This window comes from Bos mutus, chromosome 6 (assembly GCF_027580195.1).
Source record: "Bos mutus isolate GX-2022 chromosome 6, NWIPB_WYAK_1.1, whole genome shotgun sequence".
In the NCBI taxonomy this organism is placed as follows: domain Eukaryota; kingdom Metazoa; phylum Chordata; class Mammalia; order Artiodactyla; family Bovidae; genus Bos; species Bos mutus.
The window spans coordinates 114,214,785-114,242,752 of record NC_091622.1 but is presented as its reverse complement, the minus strand read 5'-3'; the positions used below and the strand labels follow the sequence as shown (position 1 = coordinate 114,242,752).

The 27,968-nt window shown below is 56.3% G+C and overlaps 1 protein-coding gene across 1 annotated transcript; it reads right to left on the bottom strand.

Moving 5' to 3' along the window:
* Positions 1-178: 178 nt before the first annotated feature.
* On the bottom strand, positions 179-26,928 carry TRMT44 (tRNA methyltransferase 44 homolog). The gene is made up of 11 exons (XM_070372775.1): positions 26,261-26,928; positions 24,007-24,121; positions 21,247-21,466; positions 18,495-18,563; positions 17,306-17,413; positions 16,184-16,255; positions 12,028-12,134; positions 10,296-10,479; positions 7,788-8,202; positions 6,249-6,365; positions 179-885 (listed from the first exon to the last, which is right to left on the bottom strand). Exons 1-11 carry the CDS (start codon positions 26,901-26,903, stop codon positions 653-655), a joined length of 2,283 nt encoding a protein of 760 aa, XP_070228876.1. The 5' UTR covers positions 26,904-26,928; the 3' UTR covers positions 179-652.
* Positions 26,929-27,968: the final 1,040 nt, after the last annotated feature.

The following is a 27,968-nucleotide window of genomic DNA, read 5'->3' as shown; positions in this document are numbered from 1 at the left end:
GGCTGCCCTGAGCAGAAAGGAATGGGCTCTTTCTCATCACCCATGAATGAACCCAGGGTGCCCGCAGGAGGAAACCTCCACAGGGAAAGGCCGGTGGACACAGTCCTGAAAATCAGGGGGCGCAACAGCGTCACTGACACGGCCTTCTGTGTAAAACTGTCAACAATTTACAACAGAAGCACATCATCAGGATTTTTTTTTTCTCCTGGAATCAAGAGTCAACAGTATCTGAGGGGCGAAGACCCAGAGCAGGAGGAAGCCGGCCCCCAGGCGGCTAGTGGTGGGGGCGCGGGGGTCGAGAAGGGCCGGCTCAAAGTCCTTCCTGCACCTGAGGCCATGGCTCTGCTGCTGCTAAGTCACTCAGTCGTGTCTGACTCTTCTCGACCCCATGGACTGCAGCCCACCAGGCTCCTCCGTCCATGGGATTTTCCAGGCAAGAGTACTGGAGTGGGGTGCCATTGCCTTCTCCGGAGGCCGTGGCTCTGCCTGCTGTAAAGACGCAGAGCAGGAGTGAAGCCAGCATTGGGGCGGAGGGCGGGGGAGGATCGCAGGGTCTGCAGGGCGTGGTTGGAAGAACCTGGAGGAAGGCGGGGCCCATGACCTCGACCGCGGCCAGGACGCAAGCCCCTGCTCGGCCCTCAGCCTCGGCCCCTCACAGAGCCGGCTTTTTCTTCTTGGTGCGGGGCGCCGGCCGCAGCTCCCCGGGCCCGTGGGCGAACGGGCAGCAGTCCGCAGGCAGGACGCAGCCATCCGGGTGATGAGCGAAGAACCAGCAGATGCGGGTTTTGAAGGTGTCGGAGGACGGCCTCCGCTTCGCCTCCGGTTCCTCCTTCTTCCGCGGCCTCTCCTCCCTCCAGTCACGGATGCGCACGCGACCATGCAGAACTGGGGTTGGAACAAAGAGAAGAGACGGGGCAGTTAGCTGCGGGCCGTGGGCTCCCGGGGTGGGGGAGTGGGGGCGGGTGGGGAGGGCTCTGTGAGTGCAGGCATCCCAGGCTGGGGGCACAGCCCCCAGGAGGTATGGCAGCAGAGGCAGATCGAGCTCCTTACCCGCTCGAGGCCTGCAGTCCCCCCTAAAATGGAGCTGGAGGCAGGGGTGAGGGGGAAGGAGGGCAGGGTGGAAGCGCAGAGCTGGGGGTGGTCAGGAGGAGCTGCCAGACACCCTGGGGAGACTGGGGAGAGGCGAGGAGCCTGTGCCTGAGGCCCTGGTGATGACAAGACCAGAGTGACCACAGAGGGCTGGGCAGCACAGGCACCAGCTCGAGGGACGGGGCTAAGGATCGGGCGACCACGAGCGTGGTCCTGATACGGGAAGGACATCGGGACATCTGCGAGGCAGCCCTGGCCCCGAGGACTCGCGGCCACATCACAAACAGGAGGCGGAGTGAGACGGGGTGGGGTTCTTCTGGCTGGTGAAGACCAGGGGTGAGGTTTACAACCAGAGAAAGGTGGGGGCTCAAGGCAGCCCCGGTGGCGGGCGCTGGGTGGCGGGGCGGGCGCTGGGTGGCGGAGTGACCGCAGAGCTGGGCGGCTCAAAGGCCCCGGGGAGGGGTGCACCCGTCAGCTGACCACTGCCTAGCAGCCTCCTGAGCTGGTGCCCCGACTCGCAGAAGCTGCTCCAAGGGCTTCCAATGGCCATCACCCTGTCCCAAGAAGTCAACATCCCCACGGAAATGGGCTGAAGTAGCCAAGCCCTGGTGGTTTCCCCTGGAAGCGCTAAAACCACGTGGAGACACAATGGCTCTGGGAGAAATAAAGGCCGCTCACTGAACAAATCTGGCTACCCAACTTCTAGGGAAAACTTCAAAGTGGGAATGAAAGCTTGAATTTCCCCTGCAGATTGCCTCCTGTTATGGCAATAATGGGACTGCCTGTCTCTGGAGACTGATGATTTACTAAAACTGACCCTCGAAGCCAGAGGAAGGAAGCGCAGAGGCGCCTGTGTGTGTGGAGGACACAATGAGGGATTCAGCCTCGGCGCGGCCGACAAGCACCTACGAAGGGCCAGGCAGGCCCTGCTCTCGGCGGGGCGGAACAGACAGCTTAGCTCCCTGGCCTCAGAGCCGGGCAGGAAGCCACGGCCTTCATGGTGTGCCCACAGCAGCCCCTCCTGGCGCAGCCGGGAATGACATGGCCGGCCAGAGGAGGGTGCCCGGGGCGCCCCTGGCTCCACGCACGCAGGGGGAGCCCTGGGGTGAGGCGCCCCCAAACTCCAGCAGTGTGCATCCAAAAGACGGGGGGCCCTCACTGCCTCGACGGGATGCAAAGCACCCCAAAACTCCAGCAGTGTGCATCCGAAAGACGAGGGCCCCTCACTGCCTGGACAGGATGTGAGATGTCCCCAAACTCCAGCAGTGTGCATCTGAAAGACAAGGGGCCACTCACTGCCTGGATGGGATGCAAGGCACCCCCAAACTCCAGCAGTGTGCATCTGAAAGATGAGGGGCCCCTCACTGCCTGGACAGGGTGAGAGGGCCCCCAAACTCCAGCAGTGTGCATCCGAAAGATGAGGGGCCCCTCATCGCCTCGACGGGATGCAAAGCACCCCAAAACTCCAGCAGTGTGCATCCGAAAGACGGGGGCCCCTAGCTGCCTGGATGGGGAGCAAGGCGCCCCCAAACTCCAGCAGTGTGCATCTGATAGACGGGGGCCCCTCACTGCCTGGACAGGATGTGAGATGTCCCCAAACTCCAGCAGTGTGCATCCGAAAGACGGGGCACCCCTCACTGCCTGGACGGGATGTGAGATGTCCCAGAACTCCAGCAGTGTGCATCCGAAAGACGGGGGGCCCCTCACTGCCTGGATGGGGTGCGAGGCACCCCCAAACTCCAGCAGTGTGCATCCGAAAGACGGGGGGCCCTCACTGCCTGGACAGGGTACGAGATGTCCCGAAACTCCAGCAGTGTGCATCTGAAAGATGAGGGGCCCCTCACTGCCTGGACGGGATGTGAGATGTCCCCAAACTCTAGCAGTGTGCATCTGAAAGACAAGGGGCCCCTCACTGCCTGGATGGGATGCAAGGCACCCCTAAACTCCAGCAGTGTGCATCCGAAAGACGGGGGGCCCTCACTGCCTGGACAGGGTGAGAGGGCCCCCAAACTCCTCACTGCCTGGACAGGGTGTGAGGCGCCCCCGAACTCCAGCAGTGTGCATCCGAAAGGCAGCTTCCCGCCCCCATCCCTGGACAGGCTCGAGAGAAATTTGGGGGAAGACGGTGAGGGGTTTGCTGGGACCAAAAGCAGGGACAGACCCTGGAGCCCAGAAGGGGGCTGGTCCCCGCCCCTCAGGCAGGCAGGCTTGCAGCAGGCCCTCCACTGACCGCGTTTCCGGAGCCATCCCTGCAGGGTCGGGAGAAGGGGTCCAGGCCAGGACTCGTAAGGCCGGGCGCTCAGGACGAGGGGCGGCCCCCGAGAGGGCAGAGGCCAGAGGCCAGGGCGCCCCGGGGCCGGGATGGCTGACGGCCCCTCCATTCCCCAGGACACGGCCGCCTCTGTGCCCCCCACCCCCTGCCTGGGCAGGCCTGTGCCCTGCGTGTGCGCCCCTCTAGCCAGCTCTCGGGCCAGAAGCAGCCTCTCCCCGGGTGGAAACATGCCCTGATTTTCAGGGCGTCACAGGCAGGAAACGCGCCGTGCCAGGTCACTCTCTGCCCACCCGAGCCCATCACCTACCACGAGTGCGAGCCCCGCGGACTCACGAACCCACGGCTCTGCCCCTCCGCCATTTCTGACCACAGATGTCGCCTGGACCAAAGTGTCCTGAGGAAGCGGCAGGAGGGTCTCCCAGAAACTCTCTGCGGTGGTTTAGTCTCTCAGTCGTGTCCGATGCTTTGCGACCCCACGGACTGTAGCCCGCCAAGCTTCTCTGTCCATGGCATTCTCCAGGCAAGAACACTGGAGTGGGTAGCCTATTCCTCCTCCAGTGGAATCTTCCCGACCCAGGAATCGAACGAGGGTCTCCTGCATGGCAGGCAGATTCTTTACCAGCTAGGCTACCAGGAAAGCCCCAGAAACTCTCTGCAGAGGTAAATTTACTGAGTGCTGGGGTGCGTGCGGCAGCACCGGCTCTGGGGTCTGTCTCGGCCAGGTGACCAGCCCCGCCCCCAACTCGTCGGACACCCTGGGCTGGGGACTGCCCTCCGCAGCTGGGTCCGCATCCTCAAGGCTGGATGAGGACTCCAGCCCAGCCCACGAGAGGCTCAGCGCAGGCGGAACTGAAAGGTCTGAAACTGCCTTCACCTCCTCACTTGTGTAACCGTGACTAGAAAACCAGCCATGTTAGTTAAAAAACAAATCTACAGAGAAAAGCCTGAGCTCAGGCATATTTGTTGCGTGACTGGGAGCAGCGTGTTTACCGGCACTCAAAGCCCAGGCCTCTGACTCAAAAGTGTTTCCAAAAATAAATGAATATGCCCCTCAATGCCAACCACACAGAAAGCAATCACGCACACGTGTATTTATGATGGGGGAAAAAAGACATGATTTCATGAACTCAAACCAAAAATGCGCCACGAACAGCAGAGGGCAGAGTAGCGCCCGGCACGGTGATTTTTAAGCCGCTGAAGCTCTGTACAGCAGAGCCCGGCCAGCAGGGACGCCCCCCGCATCTCCGCTCACCAGTGGGCTGCCTGCCACAAGCCCCCTGGAGCCACAGCTCCTCTGCAGCCCACCCCCCCCCCCCACCCTTGCTTGCAGCAGGAGCGCTTAGTCCAAGTGGAGATGAAAACAGCCCTGGAAGGCCAGCCAGGCCACCCAGAGGCACCGCGGGCGTGACCACCCGCGCGCTCCTCTTGGGGGTGCTTACGGGCTGCAGGAGGGGTCGGAGGTTGTGCTCCAGCCCTGCGCCTCCCCACCCACCCCGGCCCCATGCTGCTGCTAAGTCACTTCAGTCGTGTCCGACTCTGTGCGACCCCATAGACGGCAGCCCACCAGGCTCTGCCGTCCCTGGGATTCTCCAGGCAAGAACACTGGAGTGGGTTGCCATTTCCTTCTCCAATGCACGAAAGTGAAAAGTGAAAGTGAAGTCGCTCAGTCGTGTCCGACTCTTCGTGACCCCATGGACGGCAGCCCACCAGGCTCCTCCGTCCATGGGATTTTCCAGGCAAGAGTACTGGAGTGGGGTGCCATTGCCTTCTCCGCCGGCCCCATGGGAGGACCACAAAGGTGGGCTGGGAGGGGCACTCGCCCACCCCTGGGGCTCGGATGGCTGCCCGTGTTCCCGCTTGGGATCTGCGGGCCCTGCCCCTTCAGCTCAGGGCCCTGTGTGCAGAGGTCTCGGGAAGCCGGGCCCTCCTCCGCATGGTCATAGGGGAGTCACCTCGCCCCCGCCTGTCAGAGGCCGGGGGCCGCAGCCCGCCAGCCCCAACCACGCCCACCCCCTGCCCCTTCCCACACGCTGCTCCCTCTGCCCGACGTGCTTCTGCTTGTCCCACTTGCCACAACCAGCACAGATGCCGCGTCCTGAGCGCAAGCGTCCCTGACAGGCCTCCCTGGGCGGGGACGTCACCCCCGACACAGGGCAACGAAGGAGACGCCACTGACTTTAACGCCACACACGACGTATTTAGGAGTGAAGAGCACGCCAGCTGCGGTGTGCTGTAAGATGCTTCCAGAAAAAAGAAAGTGCACACAACCAACCACGGACCCCCTGGCGGAGGGGTCCGCAGAAGCCCCTCATGCGGCTGAAGGTAAACAGGCCTCCTCTGAGCCCCAGTGTCGTGTACACGTCTGTGACACACCCCCAGCAGGCCACAGGGAGGGCGGGGACTGCTCCCCACCCTGCAGAGCCCGCAGCCGGCGTGGAGGAGACTGCGGGCCCAGGCCCTCCTGCTGCTTGCCTGGAACCGGGGGTGGCAGGGCAGGGCTGGCTGGGAGCTCGGGGTGCTTCCAGTCTACAGGCAACCAGAGGCCAAAGCAAAGCAGGTACCCGAGCGCCACCGGAAATGCTCCAAGACAGGAGGCCCCACCAGCAGGCTCGTCCCTCCGAGGGTGAAGGGGTGCACCCTGGACGGGGTGGGGCTGAGCCTGGGGGGCATCAGAGAGACAGTGGTGTGACCCACGCACCATCCCCGCGTGAGATGTACATGAGGGAGCCACGCTCTGGCTCCAGACTCCTCTAAGATGGAGTCACTTCCTCAGAAAGGGGACGGGGCCCCCAGTGCTGGAGCTGGGGGCGCAGGGCAGACAAAGTCATTCCTCGGGAAGGGGACGGGGCCCCCAGGGCCGGCGCTGGGGTGCACGGCCGCGCCTCACCTTGGAACACCTGCGGGCTATTCCTCAGCAGCGTCTGCAGGCCCCCGCACTCCCGCTTCAGCCTCTGCAGCGTCTCCCGGTCCAGCTCCCCGGCCACCTCCGCCAAGGACAGGCTCCCTGTGCGAGATGGGGTTGCCCCCAAACATGAGAGCCGTAATTGAGCCCGCAGCTCCTCTGCAGCACACGGCCAGTCGGCCCCTCCATGGAGCACGGCCTGGAGGCTCTGGGCCCTTCGAGGCCCCACGTGGAGCCCATGCCCCGCTTCCTCCTTGTCCAGCCTGGCCTGCCTCTGCAGGGTGCCCCGAGGAAGGGGGTGCTGACCCCCAGAACTCCTCAGAGGCCCTGGGCCTCGTCCATAATTACCTGGCAATCAGCCACCTAAACTGGCCCCCAAGAGGCTCTCCCGGCCAGACAGCCACAGGATCGGGGATCCCTGGAGGGGACAGGCTCGATGGTGCTGCCACACTGCACAGACACGGGGAATGGGAGGGGTGTGGCGGTGAAGGAAGAAACTCGGGGCTACGCCCTCCACGCCGGGGGCCGGGGGAGACCCGCTGTTCACCACCACTGGTCTGGCCCAACCACGGGGCCAGCGGGCAGCAGCCCCGACTGACGGCGGGGCCTCGGCCTCCTCCCCGAAGGGTGAGCACCCCGCTCCCGGGCAGCCTCACAGAACCCTCCAGTGGCGACAGGCGCCCTCCATCAGCCCGTCTGAACACTCCTGATAACTTGATCCCTGGCTCTTTAAGTGAGGAAGTCAGTGTTACTCGCTCAGTCGTGCCTGACTCTTTGCGACTGAACCCAGGTCTCCTGCACTGCAGGGAGATTCTTTACCGACTGAGCTACAAAGGGAGCCCCCTGGCTCTTTTGAGAGCCACAGATTCCAGCACGCTACTCACCCTATGAGAGCAATCAGATACAAACATCTCCCTTTCACCTCTGGCAGCCAGCAACCTGGCTTTCTGTTTGGATCATTTCAATAAACAGACAACAAGGAGCTCTGGACCCTGAGACTTCCCCGTGGCCTCAGCTCCCTCCTCTGAGGCACCCAAGTTCTGTGTGTTAATAGAGCCACAAGGAAGAGGGTTTTCTGAGACTTCCCCGTGGCCTCAGCTCCCTCCTCTGAGGCACCGAAGTTCTGTGTGTTAATAGAGCCACAAGGAAGAGGGTTTTCTAACGAGCTTGTGAGAAGTCTCACTGCTTCCTTAAAATATACTTAATTTAAAAAGACCATATGGTTTCAAGGTGGCTCAGATGATAAAGAATCTGCCTGCAATGCAGGACACGTGGGCTCGATCCCTGGGTCAGGAAGACCCCTTGGAGAAGAGAATGGCAACCCCCTCCAGTATCCTTGCCTGGAGAGTCCCATGGACAGAGGAGCCTGGCGGGCCACAGTCCATGGAGTCGCAAAGAGTCAGACATGACTGAGCGACTAAGCAGATGTACACATGTACATATAGTTTCAAGCTCGGTCTGAAGAAGAGAACAAGGGAAGGAGCTCCTGCCCAGCACCCGGGGGAAGCCCAGGCTGGCGGTTACCTCCTCGATTCCAGGCCTGCGCACTCCCGCCTGCAGGACTTTTTCCCAGCAACAAGTGCGCCACTTGCAAAACCACTCGGTCCACAAACTCTCGAGGAAGGGCGGCGCAGTTCCTCAGGCGCTCAGCTTTCTCCCGGGGCTGAAATCCAGACATCCAGAGTCCTTCTGCCGGGGCTCCGGCCCCTTGCTGGCCGGCTCCAGCCTCCACTGTGTGCGCGGGCCGGGCGTCCAGGGCTCCATGCCCCTTGGGGCCAGGGGCGCTGCTGGGAGCCGCCCCAGGGGGCGGAAGGGCAGGACCCCCGCTGCAGGGGCTCCCGGGACAGCCCCGCCTGCTGTTAATGTAGCGGGTCCTCTCCTCGTCCACGGAAGCCTCCCTGGCGGGCGGATATGTCCTGGACTTCCCGATGAGACAGACCTGCACAGGGAGAGCAGAGAAGGGCTTTAACAGGTCCCAGCGCTATTTCCCCACGTAATTCTCTCATCCTGGAGAACAAACTCCTCAAGGCTTAGGGACCTATGTTGACAGGAATCCTTATTTTACAAACGAATACCAGCATCAGTGACCTCAAAATAAGCAACTAACAGCAAAAGCCCACAGAAAACCTCACTACTCAGACTCTCACGGCTCCTAACAAACATACAGGCCAAGGTCGCCTTTACTGAGCCAACCGGTCTCGCCCCATCTTGAACACGTTGCTTGTGTCAGCCCTCGCTGCGCACCCCCCGCCCCACACACAGACCCTGACGGGAACCCCCAGAGCCTCGAGGGGCAGCCTCGCTGGTGGGGGGACCATGTGTGCCCCCAGCAGAGCGCCGGGCACTGCGTGGATGCCCTGTTCACACGGCACGTCCCCCCCGTGTGGCCAGACGTGGGCTGCCCTGGAGCGAGAGGCCCGGTCTGCAGATGCCGCCGCAGGGACGGTGTCTCTGGAAGTCCTCCGAGGGCCTGAACCTGACGGAAGTGCCTCCGGTCACATCGGAGCCCATCACGGCTCTGCAGCCGCGCCACCCGCTGACTGTGCCACCCCGGGCAGGGGACGACCTCCGTGTGCGTGGAGTGAGAGCACCGGACCCGTGTTTCGTCCTTGATTAACGGCTGCTGCCTGTGGACACCGATGCTTGCATCCAACCCCCGAACCAGACAATCTATATGAAAACTGAGGCTCGGAGAGGCTGAGCCAAGGGCCTGTAGTCTCCAGCTCCCAGCAACGGCAAATGCAAACTGTAGGATCCCTGCACACACGACCCAAGCTCCGTGTGCTTGCGTGCTAAGTCGCTTCAGTCGTGTCCGACTCTTTTGCGACCCCACAGACTGTAGCCCGCCAGGTTCTATCCGTGGAATTCTCCAGGCAAGAACACTGCAGTGGGTGGCCGTTTCCTTCTCCAGGGGATCTTTCCGACCCTGGGATCAAACCTGGGTCTCTCATGTCTTCTGCATTGCCAGGAGGGTTCTTTTACCTCTGGCGCCAACTGGGAAGCCCAAACGCTAGCCAAATTCAATTCCAACCTCAGAAGGCTGTGACTTGCCAAGATAGAGGGCATTTGACAGGATGACAAGAAGGCTCTAAGGTGAGTGCTAAAGGACGTTTCCAAAATGATTCTGAGTAGCGACAGCAGTGGTGCGCCTGAAGCCGACTGAGGAGCCCAGCACCGCCTGGGGGCTGCCGCTCCTCCCGGGCTGGCAGCGCCTGTGCCGGCCCTGAGTGCGCTTACAGCAAGTGGCAGGGCCCGAGTTAAGCTCCATCTCCACCTTTCACCGCTGTCAGGCCGTGAAGCTGAGATCTGGGTAACGGGCTTTTGTGTGCGCGTATTTTTTTAAAAGCACTGACAACCTAGAGTCTCACGGAAGAAAGTGATCAGAGGTTAACATAAATCCGATGTCAACACTTGCCCTGACTCCCAGAGGTTCAAGCCCCCTGAGTGGTGAGCAGGTCAGCCCCGACCATCTGGCAGGGTGACAGGCAGTGCAAGGGTCAATATCTCCCTGGACAAATTCATTTCAAGTAAATCTGAATTAATGAGGCTTTTAAAGAGAAAAGTTGAAATCATTCTGAAGTTTGGAAGCAATTTCAGCCCATTATTTGGGAGTCTAAGTCCATGGTGTTGCAAAGAGTCGGACACAACTGAGCAACTGAACTGAACTGAAGTCAGAACTTAAAGCGTTCAACCTCCGGCAGCACCGAGCCCACAAACCAAAGCTAAGCTGACTTGACTCTGGGAGGTGCCCAAGGGCCAGTCGCCGCCTCTGGGGAGGAGATGGGGACCAGGCGAGGGCTCCTGCGGGGGCCACTGGCCTGGAGACGGGGGTCCAGAATGCCTGTGCGGGAGGGACCACAGGCACGCAGTGAGCCCCGGAAGCCGCCAGCGCCATGCTGGGGGCCGCTGGTCAGAACCCACACCTCTGGGCATCACCGACTCGTCTACAGGTCTGTGACAAGGATGGCCCCACGCTTTCCATCTAAATGCCACACATGCCCGCAGAGGACAGCCCTGGTGGCCGGCACACACCCGCTTGGTGGAAGGGATCCGAAGACAGTCTTCCTCCACGTGGAAGCCGCAGGCCGAGCCCACCTCGGTGATGAAGTCCAGGTACCCTCGGTACTGCGTCTTGCTGCTCTGCGTCCGCTGGAACTTCCCGACGAAGTCAAAGAAGCAGCAGGGCAGGACGAAGAAGCGGCAGTCGTAGGAAGACCTTCAGAGACAACCGGCGACACGGACGCTCAAAGTCCCGAACAGGCTCGGTGAGGAAAATGCCGTGGAGAGCCGCACGGCGGTGGTGTGTGGGGCAAAATGCAGATGGTGTACTCCTGGCTAACGGTGCTTTTTATATAAAAAAAGGAATCCCAGCTTTCCTCAGGTTAAATGCTAGAAACAACGTAGCACAGTACCTTTTCAATAAAATATGAGTGTAATTACTTTTATAAAAAATATTTTCTCTATTGCAGTTGTGATCATCAGCTGGAACCTGACACTTCCTGATGCACTTGGAGACTGCGGCTGTGGACACGGATCTCAGAGGCAGGCACCACAAGGTCACGGTTTGCTGCTGGGCCTATGCTATTCTTAAAAAGTCCGTATTACGTCGTGAAATAAAGTCGGACAGACAGAGACAAATACTGTGTGCTATCACTTGTATGCTGAATCAAAAAACCCGACAACAGAAGCAGAAAGTAACAAAGAAGCAGAAAGTAACAAAGAAGCAGAAATAACAAAGAAGCAGAAATAACAAAGAAGCAGAAAGTAACAAAGAAGCAGAAAATAACAAAGAAGCAGAAATAACAAAGAAGCAGAAATAACAAAGAAGCAGAAAGTAACAAAGAAGCAGAAAGTAACAAAGAAGCAGAAAGTAACAAAGAAGCAGAAAGTAACAAAGAAGCAGACCGACAGATGTACAGAATGAAGCAGTGGTCACCATGGGGAAAGCGGGGGTTGGCGGGGGGAGCAAGGCAGGGGTGGGGGAGAAAAGAGATCCAGACGACTCTGTAAGCTAAACGAGACACAGGATACGCTGGGCAGCACAGCATTTCATGATAGTTTATGATATAAAATAATCTATATTTATGGAGAAGGAAATGGCAACCCGCTCCAGTGTTCTTGCCTGGAGAATCCCAGGGACGGGGGAGCCTGGTGGGCTGCCGTCTACGGGGTCGCACAGAGTCGGACACGACTGAAGCGACTCAGCAGCAGCATTCTATATTTATATATTTTCTATCATATATTTTATGATAACTACAGAGTTCAACCAGTGAGTTTTCAATCGCCACACTGTACACCTGAAACCAACACTGTACGTCAGCTGACCCCGCAGAGCGTCTTCATACCGACAGGCACCCCTCCTGCATGAGAAAACGTCCCAGGAAAAAACATCGCAACACTGGGTACAGACACGATAGAACGAATCACAACAAAAATACAACGTGAACGTGTGAGCCACTCACGTTACTTTATGTTTTTAAATTTAAATACAGCCAACATGGCAACCCACTCCAGTGTTCTTGCCTGGAGAATCCCAGGGACGGGGGAGCCTGGTGGGCTGCCGTCTGTGGGGTCGCACAGCGTCGGACACGACTGAAGCGACTCAGCAGCAGCAGCAGCAGTGTGCCATCATCTCGACAAGGTGAACTAGCCACAGTTAAGTGCTCAACAGCCACGAGCAGCCAGAAGCTATGGGTCTGGACAGCGAGACGGAGGCAACGGGACATCCCCAGCCACCATGGTGCCAACAGGCCCACCAGCTCACCTGGCTGCGATGACTGGTATCCATGGCGTCAGCTCATCAGAATGGTTACCGATGAGCCAGTCGACGTCAGGGAAAAGGCTCTTATCGTTTGGTGTGATTGCACTTTCCTAAAAGAAAGACGCAGAACAAGACTGAACGTCTAGTCCATGAAAGCAGAGCATGGGAGAAGACAAAGGCTGCAGCCCCCTGCAGAACCACAGCTGCCCGGAGCAGGTCTCAGCCCCTTGGGGCTGTGGGTCTTCACCTGCAGAAGGTAAAAAGCTGGGCCAGGAGTGAGGAAGGCGTGTGCCCAGCCCAGACCCGCCTGAGGGCATGGGAAATGGCAACTTTGAGCATCATTACCCGAGGAGCGAACACCACCCTTCTGAGTGCGCATCAGCTGCTCATAATTAAAAACACCCTTTTTACATGAAGGAGATGGGGGACATGAGAACTGCTTTACTTTTGGCAGAAGATGGGAGCAGGGAAGGCTTCCCAGGTGGCGCTAACTGTAAAGAACCTGCCTGCCAACACAAGAGATGGACAACACGTGGGCTTGACCCCTGGGTCGGGAAGAGCTCCAGAGGAGGAAACGCCACCCCGCTGCAGCATTCTTGCTTGGACGATCCCCAGGACAGAGCAGTCTGGAGGGCTGCAGTCCACAGGGTTGCAAGAGTCGGACAGGACTGAAGCGACTTAGCAGGAGTGCACACACGGGAGCAAGAAATGGCCTGCAGAGTGAGCGGAAAGCAGGGAGGTCTGAGGCTGACGTGACGCATAGCCTGATGCATTTACACAACCTCGACAGTCAGTCAACCCACAGTCTGAAGCGCATCAATGAAAAGAGAAAGCACAGGAAGAATTTATAGACACAGTGTACAGCAGCCTTTGCTACTAAAATACGATCTTGTGTGAGCACTCGGACAGCAAGCTTTTTCACCCATGGAAAAGCATGGGCACCACTGGGACGATTTCTGTGCTTAAGCTGGGAACAGCTTGTTGTTATGACTGAAGAACTTTCAGTGAACATCTATCCCTTCTGCTAGTTAATTAGCAGGCCTTCATTAATTACTTCATTAATTACTAAAGTCAACAGTCTCAATAATTAATCTGTCAGTAAGAACTGGAGAGACAAAAGAGTCTATACAGCCACTCAAAATCCTCCTAATTTTAAAACTGAAGAACGCAGCCCCCAAGGCAAGCAAGCAAAGCCCCACCTGTTTCAGCAAAAAGCTTTAACTGAAAATTTGAATATAGAAAACTGCAATAATTCTTTTGAAACAGAGTTTTACAAACAAAATTAAGACATTTTGTGATCATCACACTGCTGTTATCAAAAGCACATGTTTTTTCCTTAACCATCTCTAGCTTACAATCAAATGAGGCATCAGAAAAAAAAGAGCTGTATCGCAGACTTGGCCTCTGAATGTCCAGACTGCACCTGTTCATGGAGATCACTTGTTCACTAGGAAACAGACAAGCGCTGAGCACTTGTGTATGGACGCACACGCGCGCGCGCACACACACACACACACACACACACACAATGGGGCATTAGCTAATAGCTAATAATAATAAAAAGACTGAAATAATGCCATTTACGGCAACATGAATGGAACTTGAAATTATCATAGTCAGTGCAGCAAGTCAGATAAAAACAAACATCAGGTGGGACCACTTACATGTAGTACCTAAAATACAACATAAATGAACTTATTTCCAAAACCGAGAGACTCACGGACACAGCAAGCAAACTTATGGTTACCAAAGGGGAACGGGGTGGGGGGAGCAGTAAGTTATGGTTTGGGATTAGCATGTACAGACCACTGTGCACACAGCAGAGAAGCAACACGGCCCTGCGGCACCCACACGCAGCACCCTGCAGTAAGCCATAACGGAACAGGACGTGGAAAACATACCAGGGATAACCGAATCCCTTTGCTGTACAAAAGAAACTAACCCAACATTACCACTTCCCTGGAGACTCAGACAGTAAAGAATCTGCCTGCAATGCAGGAGACCCGGGTTCGATCCCTGGCTTGGGAAGATCCCCTGGAGAAGGCAGTAGCTACCCACTCCAGTATTCTTGCCTGGAGAATCCCATGGACAGAGGAGCCTGGTGGGCTACAGCCCACGGGTTGCAAAGAGTCGGACATGACTGAGCAACTAACACTTTCATACTTCAACTTGAAAAAAGAGGCCCCCAAAGTCAAAAAAGAAGTAGAATCCTCTACCTGTCCTGCAAGGGGCACAGCATGCCAGCCAGCCCCCATAGAGACAGGACTTGAACAGACAGCCTACTCAACTGCTATCTGAACTTCCCACGTGAAGAAGTTATCTTGCTTCCTCACCTGGGACACATGGGATTGTGAAATCAACCATGTTACTCCCTTAGCTTTGATCATCAGCCTCGTATTGAATTCAGAGCCCAACTTCATGACCTGTGTAAGAATACGTGGTCCGTGTATGCATCTGCAGAGCCACCCCCAGCAGGAGTCCGTCCCCGCTTTACCGCAGTTCTTCAAACCTGAGGCTTTTTACATGTTCTCGTGTTGTTGTATGAACATATCCCTGTTGCTAAGTCACGTCTGATTCTTTGCGACCCCATGGACTGTAGCCTCCCAGGCTCCTCTGTCCATGGGATTCTTCAGGCAAGAATCCTGGAGTGGGTTGCCATGCCGTCCTCCAGGGGATCTTGACCTTGGGGTCAAACCTTCGTCTCTTGCAGAGCAGGGAGATTCTTTGCCCACTGAGCCATCAGGGAAGCCCTGTTTGACTGTATGAGCAAGTGCAAACCCTCGTATCATAAAGCAGAGTGTAAATATATAATGAAACCTGAGCAAGTAAAGAGGTGTCGGGCAGCTGCAATCTATGTCACTTCCTCCAACCTTTTTAATTTTTGGCAACACTACTCTCAACTTTAAAAGAAAGGTGAAGAGAAAATAGAGCCTTGAAAACTTTGTTTTCTATTCACAGGTGAAATAATATATTGGGAGATTTGTTTCAAACACAGTGAGGCTAATGCTGGGGTTATGGGGGAGGGGATGAGGCAGAAGAACCACTGCTGAGCTGGCCCCTGAGTTTCTGGGATTTACTACAAGCTTCTCTCCACTTCTACAGGTTCCTGACATCCTCCACACTGAAAAGTAAACGCTTCTCCCACTTGTCAGTCAGCATCCTGTCCTCATGGCACGCATCTTATCAGCTCGGGGACGAGGGCCTGGAAGCGATGTCGGTATCTGGGCAGCAGAAGCCCCCACGGCACTCCAGAGCCAAGGATGGAGCCCCAGGGCCAGGCACTCCCTTGCTGACCTGGAGGTCTGGATGAGAGGCCAAGGCTGGGAAACGCTGGAGCCCAGACCTGCCGGGCGGGTGCTGTGGGGGAGATTCCCACCTGCCTACCCCCGAGTGACCTCCCTGTCTGACAGCTTGGACCTGCTCCGGACCTCGGTGTGGCTGACTGCAGCTCTGCGGCCACAGCTGAGACCTGGCCGCCAGAGAGCTGGAAGCCATCATGCTGTCTCCACGAGACATCTGCACATCCGCAGCCCAGCCCTGCCTGCACCTCTGTGCTCCCTTCCCCTGACTCCCTGACAACTTGTCCCTACCTAGAGGCCTCTCTTGGCCACCCTGCTCAGAGCAGGGGTACCCATGCTGCCCCCAGCCCTGACCCAGTCCCCACAGGGAGGGCACCCACTGCCAAAGGAATGTTTCAGCTGCAGCCTGCGGCAGGCTCCAGAATGGATGCCCCCAAAGCAGCCACAGAAGACCCGGGGCCAAGACAGCACCTTCACTCCGGAGGCCAGCACCCTCCCTTCAGTATAACCGGAGGCGGGGGAGTCCAAGGGGACGTCCTCTCTTCAGTATAACCGGAGGCAGGGAAGGTCTAAAGTCAGTGTCCCTCTTTCAATATAACCGGAGGCAGGGAAGTCTAAGGGGACGTCCTCTCTTCATTATAATCGGAGGCAAGGAAGTCTAAGGGGGCGTCCTCCCTTCAGTATAACCGGAGGCAGGGAAGTCTAAGGGCGTGTCCTCCGTTCAAGCCTCCGAGCAGCAAGCCAAGTGTGGACTGCTGCGTTACTGGCACCTCTGACTGGCCCCCCACACAGACTCTCTCCTGGAAACAACCGCACCGGGGAGCGGCTGCTGAAGTCAAGCGAAGGGACAGAGCCAGTACCTCTAGGCGGGTCTGGGGTCCGTACATGTCCCAGATTTTTCTTCTTCGGACGTCTATCCCTCGGCCCGGATGCTGAAACGATGAATTTCAGGAACCAAAGGTTAAGGAGGGAACGTCATTAGAAACGAGAGAGAACAAATCAAACGCTGCAGGGACCACTCCCTGAGAGGCGCAGGACCCTGAGCTGCTGAGAAACAGACGCTTTCGGCCCGGGGCCCAGAGACAACCCCAGCTACTGGCGCCTTCGTGAGGCAAGGCCTGGAGACACCGCCAGGCTCACTCGCAGCCCCGGGACACGCCTCCCTTAAAGGGAGCCGCCGCCTCTGAGCTCAGCCAACCTCAGCTCCGGGCCCACCTGCTCGTCCAGCCCAGACAAGCCCTGCTCCGGGGTCCCGAGCACCCAGCGCACCCCAACCACCCCCAGCTCTCCCCAGGCCCCACCCCTGGCTCCCAGTCACCGTGCGATGTGCTAACACCACAGACAGGCTGTCCCAGGGCCCTCAGACTCTTTCTATCAAGTATCTCAGAAGGTGGCCCTAACAACCTCACCCCAAAGTCCCACAGGCGAGGACACGCGTGTTCATCCACAAGGGAAGACGGTATGGCCCTGGGGGCAGGGGGCAGTGGGCACTGCCCCCTGTGTGCCCGGAACCTCTCCTGGGGCCAGGGCAGCTCCCAGTTCTCACGGCCTCTGCTTCACAACCAAGAGAATGGCTGCAGAACTGAGCATCACAGTTTCACACGTGTGTTCAGTCCACGGGCGCTGGCCCGTCCTCTGAGCTAGACCCCAGGCTCCTCGAGAGCAGAGCTGCCCTCGCCCCTTACCCCTCCCCACACCTTGAAATGCTGGGTTTTACAAAGAAAGCAACAAAAAGAACACCCCTGCTGCTGAAAGGGTGTCATCCGCAGGCCGCCTGTCCCCGAGGACCCTCTTCTCGTCCAGCGAGGCGGCTGCCTCACACTCCCGTGGACAGGCTACCTCCTCGACGGCGTCACCAACAGCCACTGCACCTCTGACAGCCCAGCCGCCTCCAAACCCAGGTTGCGCCGGTAGAGCAAGGCCTCGTGCTGGATGTGAAGACGCCCTAGAAAGGTCTAAAGACAGCCCCCAGCGTGCTTTACCCCCTCGCTGCTCAAGATGTGGACCAGGAGGCCGTTCCCACAGCCGAGGTCCACGAAGGACTGCCGGGCGGTCTCTCCCCGTTCGGCTCTCTCTTCCTCCCAGAGGATCTAAAGTCAACAGGAAAAACAAGGTCAGTCTGTGGTGCGCTCTGCCCCGGAGTAATTCACACACAAGGCCACGTGAGACTGCAGTGCCCTCCCAGGAGAGGCGGAGAGGCCTCCGGGGCCGGGGCTCCACACAGGCGTCGCCCAGGTGAGCAGAGGGAGGTGGGGATGGCCCACCGATCACCCGAGGTGGCACGCGCACCGGACCTCCTCATCTCCCACCCCGAGCCCACGCGTGCGCGGTCAGCTCTGGGCAAGTTTTACACATCACTGTTAGTTCCTTCCAGACTTCTTTAAGTTCTTCTGGTTTTGTACACTTTGAGAGGCCTTATTACTTCTAAGACTGAGAGAATTACAGTTGAAAGGAATTCAGAGATAGTCTAGACATTTCTAGATATTTCATAGATAAGGAAACCCAGACTGTCAAGCTAAAGGGTGTGCCCAAGTCCAGGTGGTCAGTGAGCTGGCCAGGAAGGCCGCAAACCTGAGTCACCTGCTGTGAGGGTGGAAGGCAGGAGCTCATCAGATGGGCCCCCAAGGGCTCCCCAACGCCAGCTGGCGTCTCCGTGTTGACTAGTAATTTGGAAAAAGTCGAATTCCTGTTGGTTCACAATCCAAACTTGTTCTACATTCACACAAAAGCGCCATGTAAAACTTAAAAAAAAATTACACGTGTATCCAATCTTGACAAGTGAAAATCACTCAGTCGTGTCCAACTCTTTGTGACCCCACGGACTATACAGTCCATGAAATTCTCCATGAATACTGGAGTGGTCAGCCTTTCCCTTCTCCAGGGGATCTTCCCAACCCAGGGATTGAACCCAGGTCTCCCGCATTGCAAGTGGATTTTTTACCAGCTGAGCCACAAGGGAAGCCCAAGAATACTGGAGTGGGTGGCCTTTCTCTTCTCCAGGGAAATCTTCCCAACCCAGGGATTGAACCAGGGTCTCCTGCATTGCAGGCAGATTCTTTACCAACCGAGCTATCAGGGAAGCCCAACCTTGACAAACAGAACTATAAAAACCCTGAGCTGCCGCAGGCAACCCTCCACCCTTCCACCCACTCAGGTCACACACAGTCTTACCAGCAGGTAGGCAGCAATAGCCACATCTTCATATACAAACTTCTCAGGGTCAGTGACTTCAGGCCACACCTACAAAATTATCAAGAGCATCTGTAAATTTTCACCGTATCTGTGTGTACCAGGACACATGGAGAGCAATGGAGTCCAAAGCAAGATTTCAGAATAAAGACACTTAGACGAGGCCACTGGACATCAAAAGAAAAGGCTCAGCTACGCTACCTGCACCCCCCACCCTCAAAGACTGAGTCTGATAAACAAGGAATCGAGGGGTGGGGGTGTCAAGGAAGCCAAGGGGCAGGAGTCATGGGGACAGGGGTCAGAGCTCCACCCTGTGGTCTGTTGGTGTCTTGCTGTCATTCGCCAGGAGTGTCCCCATCTCCCTATTTGTAAAGCAGGGATAAAGATTATGACCTAATGACCACGCAGGATGCCCGTCAGGTTCCTTGAACCTGGAAAATGCTGGCTGTGCAAGTGTGAGGTCTCACTGTAATACCAGTAATGTGCAGAACAGGTGTCTTGCAGATGAGAAAGAAACCAATGGCCAATGTTAAAAGTCCAGATTTCTGTTTCCAGTCTAGAGGATTAGACAGCTCACATGCACCATCTCACCAAGGACAATTTAAAAAGTTGGAAGAAGAAAGGAGTGCCTCCATGAAGGTTCTAAATAGCAGGATAATGAAGGACTACTAGGCCAGGACCTGGGAGGGAAGAGGGGGGCACAGTGAGATCAGCCAGCCCAGGACCAGAGGGTGATCCCCCAGGAATGAGCGGGTACTGCTCAAGCCTGAGACTTGGAGATGCTTTGTTATGCAGCAACAGCATACTAAGGAGAAGGCGATGGCACCCACTCCAGTGCTCTTGCCTGGAAAATGCCATGGACAGAGGAGCCTGGTAGGCTGCAGTCCATGGGGTCGAGAAGTCACTGATCGACTTCACTTTCACTTTTCACTTTCATGCACTGGAGAAAGAAATGGCAACCCACTCCAGTGTTCTTGCCTGGAGAATCCCAGGGACGGGGGAGCCTGGTGGGCTGCTGTCTATGGGGTCGCACAGAGTCGGACACGACTGAAGTGACTTAGCAGCAGCAGCAACAGCATATTAAAAACAAACAAACAAAACGCTGCAGTGATACATCGTGGTTACTTCTAGAAGGGAGGGAGACACACCAGGAAGAGGACAAAGGAGGTTCAACTGTCGGCACAGGCGCCCCGGTTCCAGACCCCACAGCAGAGTACTGCAGCAAGGCGCCAAGCGAGTGCGCGCTCAGTCGTGTCTGACTCTTTGGGACCCCACGGACTGCAGCCCGCCAGGCTCCTCTGTCCATGGGATTCTCCAGGCAAGAAGACTGGAGTCGGGTGCCATTTCCTACTCCAGGGGAAGTAAGGTGAACCAAACAGATTCTTTGGTTTCCAAGTGCATATGAAAGTTACCTTTAAACTATACTGTCGTGTATTAAGCGTGTAATATCATTACGCAAAAAAAAAAAAAAGTAGGTTCTTTAATTAAAAAATACTTTACTGTTGGGACTTGTTGGCAGTCCAGTGGTTGGGACTCCATGCTTTCACTGCCGAGGGCACAGGTTCAATCCCTGGTCAGGGAACTAAGACCCCACAAGCGGCATGGTGCAGCCAAAAAAAAATTTTACTCCTAAAAAATGCCAACCCTCATCTAAGTCTTCAATGAGCTGTAGTACTAACTTCAAAGGTCACCATGATCACAGGTCATCATAACAAATATATTAATAGTGAACGAGTTAGAAATATTGGGCAAATTACCAAAAACAGACCCAGACATACGAACTGAGCAAGTACAGCTGGAAAGCAGTGCCTGCAGACTGACTGCGCACAGGGCCGCCACGGAGCTTCAGTCTGCAAAATGCAGTGCCTGCAGAGCGCGTGCCCGAGACACGCTTGCAGTGCTCTTTCTGAAACCGCACACAGGGCCACCACGGAGCCCCAGTCCGTGAAAAGCACAGTGCCTGCACAGTGCGTGCACCGAGACACGCTCGAAGTGCTCTCTTTCTGAAGTGGGGTGTGAATACACAGAGGTTTGTTGTTATCTTCCCCCACACACATTTTAGATATAAAGTTTTAACATTTTATAAAATTGATCTCCTTTTTGGAAGTATGTGCTTTTGTACTTTTTCACATATTTTCTCCAAATGTCTTTTTCTTTATACTCAATGGCACCCCACTCCAGTACTTCTGCCTGGAAAATCCCATGGACGGAGGAGCCTGGTAGGCTGCAGTCCATGGAGTCGCTAAAAGTCGGACATGACTGAGCAACTTCACTTTCACTTTTCACTTTCATGCATTAGAGAAGGAAATGGCAACCCACTCCAGTGTCCTTGCCTGGAGAATCCCAGGGACGGCAGAGCCTGGTGGGCTGCCATCTATGGGGTCGCACAGAGTCGGACACGACTGAAGCGACTTAGCAGCAGCAGCAGCAACAGTAATTAATTTAATATTCAATTATTTTTAACTAAAAAGACTTCCCTTTTGTTCTCTTGAAAAAAAAAATAACATGCCAAAAAAAAAAATTCTTTTCCATAACATAATTGCCAATGTGTTTATGGTTTAGTATGTCAAAGTACAGGCTGTAACGGGGGGCCACAGGTGGGTATATTTTGACTTAACATCTGTGTCTCTGTGAAACTGGAAGGCACACAGGAAAAGCGACGTTAGCTGGAGTCGTCTGGTGCGTCCCCTCTTTTAAATGGGGGTGGGGCCCAGACGCCTTTCCCCAGAATCACCTTGACCATGTCCTTGTACTTCTCTTTAAGCGCCTGGTAAGCCGCGCTGTACTTCATGACGGAGATGAGGGACAGGGTGCTTTTGAACCCACTCTGCCTGCTCTCCACACACCACCTGGCCAACCTGGCCAGCAGCTCTTCTCCAAGCCAGGTGGGTTTGGGATACACAGTGCCGTCTGAATGCCATCGTTCTGGACAGAAAATTAAAACAGATATGAACCTTTGAAAATAAGAGAAATATGAATAAGCAGAGCTGGTTTCAGGTCTTGTTTTTAAACTCTACATTTATTTACCAAAAGAAGACAGAAGTTAAGGTAGCTATCTATCATTACCAAATATTGTACCCAAAACACAAAACAATCTCCAACTAGCTACAGAATTTTCATCCTCTAGAGAAAAACACATTTAAAAAGCAAAAAGAATTCCTCCTCTTTTGCAAATGTTGTTAAATGTGCGTTTACATATCTTAACAAAGCCCGCTGGAAGGAGGACTGAACGACAAGGCTCCTCTCACATCCCACTCACATGCTAACCAGCCAGATTCTCGCGTGCCCGCGGTTTAATTTTTCTAGGTTTTATACATTTCACACGGGCAACCCAGATACACAGATCTGGTTCACCAAGTATTTCCTGGCCAGAAAGGTGATGCTCAGTCACCAAACTGAGGACATGCAGGCAGTCGCTGGGGCTCCCCAGTGCATGCGGACCCCTGTGCATCCTCCGCCAGCAGCGTGCAGGGCGGCTCGGCCCGGTCTGTCCAGCTCGCCGCGTGACCCGGCCCCAGTAGCACCTGGCCAGGGCAGGTGCTCGCTCCCAAGGACGCGCGTCAGGACAACATACCCTCTGGGGCTGTGATCCGGGCAGCGCCATGCAGGGGACAAGTGTCAGGATTGTCGGGCTACGGTAAAGGAGGTGGTGTTCAGTGGGGGCCCCCAAGAAGGAGCAGACGCACAGGCAGCTGGGTGGGCGGGCGCAGGGTAGGCCAGTGGGAGGGGAGGCCCGGCAAGGGGTCCCCAGCTGGGGAGAGCTGCGCTGTCATGCAGCCCGTCTGGTGATCTGTCCTGTCAGGCTTTTGCCACCAGGCACGTCAGAGGACACAGCTCACTCTCATAAGAACCAGGAGCCGCGTCTCCACTGAGAATCGCAACCAGGTGCGCGTCACCAGGCGGGGAGGGGCGGAGCAGGCCTGGCTGCTCGCTTCTCCTCCCTGCCCTTCGGAAGCGATCCTTCTGGACTCACTCGGGCCCTTCCCCTGCTCTTCCTGGGCCTCGTGCTCTCTCCCATGTGACCCCGGGGCCACACTACCGCTCACCTGCTCAGGCCTCGGGGTCATCCCCTGCCCACGCCGGTACAATGGGCACAGCCCAGCCCTGGTCAACGAGGGGACTCCTCTACCTCTGCAATTGGCAGCACTGGCCTTAGTGCATCCACCTGTCTCTGGGCCTTGCTGACCCCTGGGGCCCAGTGCAACCACATGGTGGGGAGACCACAAATCCTGCTGAAACGAGGCACTGACCAGGAGTGCCGGCCCCACAAAGGCGGCCACCAAAGCCCATCCATGCTCCACTGAGAAGGGACACATCCAGCCCCACTGTGACCCGTGCCCAGCGGGGCAGCAACGGGAAGCACCAGCCGGTAACGGCGTGGGGTGGCCAGCCGAGCACTCAGAGCTCATGGGGGACGGGGACGGATTTCACCACGTCAGCCGCACTGGGCGCCTGCCGCAGCCAGGCCCCAGGCCGGCTTCCCCACCGGGGCCAGCGGACAGCGGGCTCCAGGGCTCACCCCCCAGCGCCTGCATGAGCACTCTCCAGGCAACCCCCAGGGACACACACGGCTCTCCCCGCGGGTCTGCCCACACTCTCCAGCGGAGAGGAAGGGGCCCTCAGGGAACATTTAACACCCGTCAGGAGGCTCCCCGCCGGGGCAGAACCTGGGCATCCCACCCAGTGTCTGACCTCCACCAGGTCCCTGGGAGGCCCGGCCCAGCCCCCTCCCCAGGGACTCACAAAGTATTAGACCTGTTTCAGAGGTGAGAAGGGTCAGGGTCAGCCATGACACTCCCAAGGTCGCACTGCTGGGAGGGCCCACGTCTATAAGACTTCCAACCCCAGCTCTCCCACTGTGCTCTGGGCTCTTCGTGAAACCACGCGCACAGCTCACGGTTAAACAGACACGCTCCAAGGGCTGTCCGGGAAAAAGGGACCCATGCAGATCTCCAGGAAAAGAGCAGAAGAGCAACACGTGATCTCCCTCTCTTCTGACTTTTCCATTTAAAAAGTACCAAGTGGAAGTAAACCAAATTTCATACTTTCCGGACAGGGCCAAACACCATGTGGATTTAAGGGAACAGATTAAACGGCTGTGTTTAGAATAAAACATCACTGAATGCTCACTACGTCTAAGACCACGTGAGCCTCAGCAGGAAACACAAAAGGATGCTTCCGCCTACCCCCGTTACCAAGGTGTGAGACATAACAAAACAACAGAAGGATTGTGTTTATTTGAATTCGGTACTAGAACCAGGTGCTGTGAAGCATGAAGCCTACCCGGAAAGTAGGGGCCAGACTCCAGCCAGGCTGGGCCCACCAGGATGTATCAGGGTGAAACATCGACCAGAAAGCAGAGCCCACAAACCCGATCTGCCTGAGGGCGAGTCCCTGTAGCTTCTTGGGGACCTAGAATCTTTCAGCTGCCCAAAGAAATCACTGCTTGAAACCAGAGATCATTGAGAAAGAGAATCAGTTATCCAGTACTTACCATTCTCCTTCGCTATGACTGAGCTGAATTTGATACACGTTGCTCATCTTAACCTTTAAATTCCCTTCATCATCCTCTTCCAAAGGTAAAAAAGTTACAGCTCCACTGAGGACATCTGGGGAGAAAGAAGATAGGGATGATCAATTCAAACTGCGTAGTTCAGGGGCTCACTGGAAGTGGTCTTAAAAGCACAGCACTGAATCCACCCCCATCACTGTGCCTTCAACCCCCAGGGCTTTTCCCCACTTGACGACCACAGTGACTATCCTGGTCATGGCTGTATCTCCACGCCTAGCCTGCCCTGCTCTTCACTGAGACCCACGTGAGCATGCAGACATCCACGTCTGAAGGCCTTGTGAGCATGGATGTGCTCATACCACAGGCCGGGAGAGTTCAGCTCAGTCTGTCAGTCGGGTCCGACTCTTTGTGACCCCATGGACTGTAGCACACCAGGCCTCCCTGTTCATCACCAACTCCCGGAGCTTGTTCAAACTCATGTTCATTGAATTGGTGATGCCATCCAACCATCTCATCCTCTGTTGTCCCCTTCTCCTCCTGCCTTCAATCTCTCCCAGCATCAGGTTCTTTTCCAATGAGTCAGTTCTTCGCATTAGGTGGCCAAAGTCTTGGAGTTTCAGCTTCAGCATCAGTCCTTCCAATGAATATTCAGGACTGATTTCCTTTAGGATGGACTTGTTGGATCTCCTTGCAGTCCAAGGGACTCTCAAGAGTCTTCTCCAACACCACAGTTCAAAAGCAGAACTGTAAAAGGTGCTGAAAGCCGAGGGCTCCTAAACAAAGTGTGATCATCAGGATTAGAGAGGGTCTCCAGGATGAGGGGACACCTGGGAAGAGGCCAGCAGTACTGGGGGGCGGGGGTAGAGGTATGCACCCACCAGCAGCTCAGCATCACGGCTTCTGGACAGAGCGTCCAGAGCAGCCCACACCCTAACCCCAGAGCCTGTGGCCACACAGTGTTACGCAGAGGAAGGACCCACACACAGGCCAGGGTTACGGTGTGGGCCTGCGGAGAGAAAGAGGGCACCCTGGATTGCGGGGCGCCAGAAAGCTGAGAAGTGTGTCCAGCTAGAGGCAGAGGCGATGCAGCAGCAGGAGAGACCACCGAGGCTCGAAGCCTGAGAAGGATCCGGCGCAGCTGCCGGCTCTGGCGCGCAGGGAGGCCGTTTTCCTCATCCCTTTCACTACTGGACGCCTCCTGACCGCTCATCGTCCCGCCCTCCTTCACCTTCTCCCCCAAGCCTTCCAGACAACACTCCAGTCAACAACCCCACCCTCTGTGTTAAGGATCCACATTTCTACGTGCCCCCTCCATAAACAATCTACAGCCTCCCTAGGGCATATGAATTTGAGCAAACTCCGGGAGACAGTGGAGGTCAGAGGAGACTGGCATGCCGCAGTCCATGGGGTGGCAAAAAGTCGGACAAGGCTTAGTAACTGAAGGACAACAAGGCCGTCATGAGGAAACAGGGAGAATAGGTGCCTTTAGTCCTTTTCACTTACTGACTGCTTTTTAACCCAGTCACATCCCCTGCCAAAGATGCTCTCCTGGACCAAACTCTAGGCATGCTCCTCTGTCTCTAGGGTTCAGCCATGGCCCATGAAGGCGGGAACAAACACGGTCACTGCTCCCAAGAACTCAAGGCCACATCCCGAGTGTGATGCTGGGCCCCCTGAAGTGCCCACTTGGGAAAACGCAAGGTTGACAGAAGAACAGACTGTTCCAGCCCATACCTGAAGATGGGGTTGCTATGACCCCAGCTTCTGTGGGAGGGGAGGACCTAACTTCAGAAGGCACCAGTTAGCAAACCCCCGGTTGGCTCTGCATGACCTATCCCCCACCTTTCCTGCTTTTTGTTAATCTTTAACCTCCCTCACAACACTGCCCCATTCTCTTCTTTCACTCTCCCTGGAAAACGCCCCATCACTTCTTGCACTAAGCAGAGTGGAGTTAGGTTCACGCTGGACTCTCCTCCCTACCATGACAAGCCTGCGCCTTCTCAGTTGCTCAATCGGTGTCTGACTCTTTGAGACCCCCATGGACTGTATAGCCCGCCAGACTCCTCTGTCCACGGGGATTCCCAGGCAAGGATCCTGGAGAGGACGTTGCCATTTCCCACTCCAGCGCCTGACATCCTATCACCAATTAAAACCCATCCCTGCCACCGTAACTTGTGCCTGCCTCTGTGGGGAATCTCTTGACAAATTGCCACTATCGGAAACACACTCTTTATACCTTGCACGACCATTTCTCTTCTCGGACCACGAAGCGGGCAATGCAGGTTCGTTTTGGGGATGATGGTTCTGAGCACCAAGTCGAGCTCGCGCCGACCCTCTGGCGGCGATCCTGCCCCGGAGCGGGTGAGGAAGGCTAGCACCTCTCGATTGTCGCCGGCGAGGCTCTGAGCGAAGACGTCCCAGAGAGCACCCAGGTCGGCGGCGGGGAGGTCGCCCTCCCGGGCTGCAGCCTTGCCGGGTTGCCCGGGGGTCCCTGAGAGCTGAGTCGCGGCGGCGGCTTCCCCGGGCTCCTCTTCTGGCTGGCGTCGGCCCTGGGCCTCCTGGCGGCCCTGATCGGGGCTCGCTGTCGGTCCAGGCCCCGGGCCCGCGTCGAGGGAACGGCAGACGGGTCCCGGCCCCGCGTCGGGCCCACATCCCCCCGCCTCCGCAAGCCTCTCGGGCTCGGGGCCTGCACCGGGCCCTGGGTGGGTGTGCCCGGTCTGGGGCAAGGAGACGCTCCGCCGGGCCTCCAGGCGGACGCCACACAGCCGCTTGTTGGCCACCTGCGGCCTCTCCACCCACACGGCCACCGCCGCCCAAAAGCCGCCCGGGAGCAGCCGCGAACCCGGGTCGCTCACCGCAACCCTACCAACCTCAGCCATGACCGACCCTAGGCTCCCGGGCTCAAGCGGCGCGCGGCGATGACGCAATGGCCTGGTGCGGCCCTTTTGCGTCACGGGGCGGGGCGCTGGGGACCGGAAGTGAGAGGGAAAATGGCGGACCCATCGCTTCTCTTGTTTTGAGTTTCTTGGCGCGTGGTTCGGGTGGAGAGTTCTGAGCTGAGGAATATAACGTTTGCTCAAAGGTCCTCCTAGTCAAAGCTGTGGTTTTCTCCGTAACCATGTAGGGATGTGAGAGTCGGACCATAAAAAAAGCTGAGCGGCCAAGAATTGATGCTTTTGAACAGTGGTGTTGGAGAAGACTCTGGAGAGTCCCTTGGACTGCAAGGAGATCCAACCAGTCCATCCTAAAGGAAATCAGTCCTGAATATTCATTGGAAGGACTGATGCTGAAGCTGGAGCTTTAATACTTCGGCCACCTGATGCAGAGAACTGACTCATTTGAAAAGACTTGATGCTGGGAAAGATTGAAGGCGGGAGGAGAAGGGGACTACAGAGGATGAAATGGTTGGATGGCATCACTGACTCATGCACATGAGTTTGAGTAAACTCTGGGAGTCAGTGATGGACAGGGAGGCCTGATGTGCTGCAGTCCATGGGGTCTCAAAGAGTAGGACACAACTGAGTGTGTGAACTGAGTGTGTGTACCCCCAGTGACTGAACGGGGGGCACATTGAACGGTGTTGGTGCCGACAGTAACGTGACCCGAGTTGACTTTTGGAGAATTCTGGCTGTGGTGTATTTATGGAATCATTAAAATTATTCCTGTGTCTGGAATCTGGTTGTGTCCATATTGGTTCCTGATCAACGTCAAGGAGCCCATGTTTGTGAATGTTCAGGATTAGTCCTCTTATGAGAGCTCCTGCGTCTGTATTTCACTCTGGCCTTGTTTTCTTGTGTGAGAAAGTTGCGGCCGATGCATTCTTGCATCTGAGTGCTGCCCTGTGGTGTTTATTAGGACAGGTGGTCAGCTGTCACCCGCCTGTCCCCAAGTGAGAGTGTTAGTCGCTCAGTTGCATCTGACTGCAACCACATGGACTGTGGCCC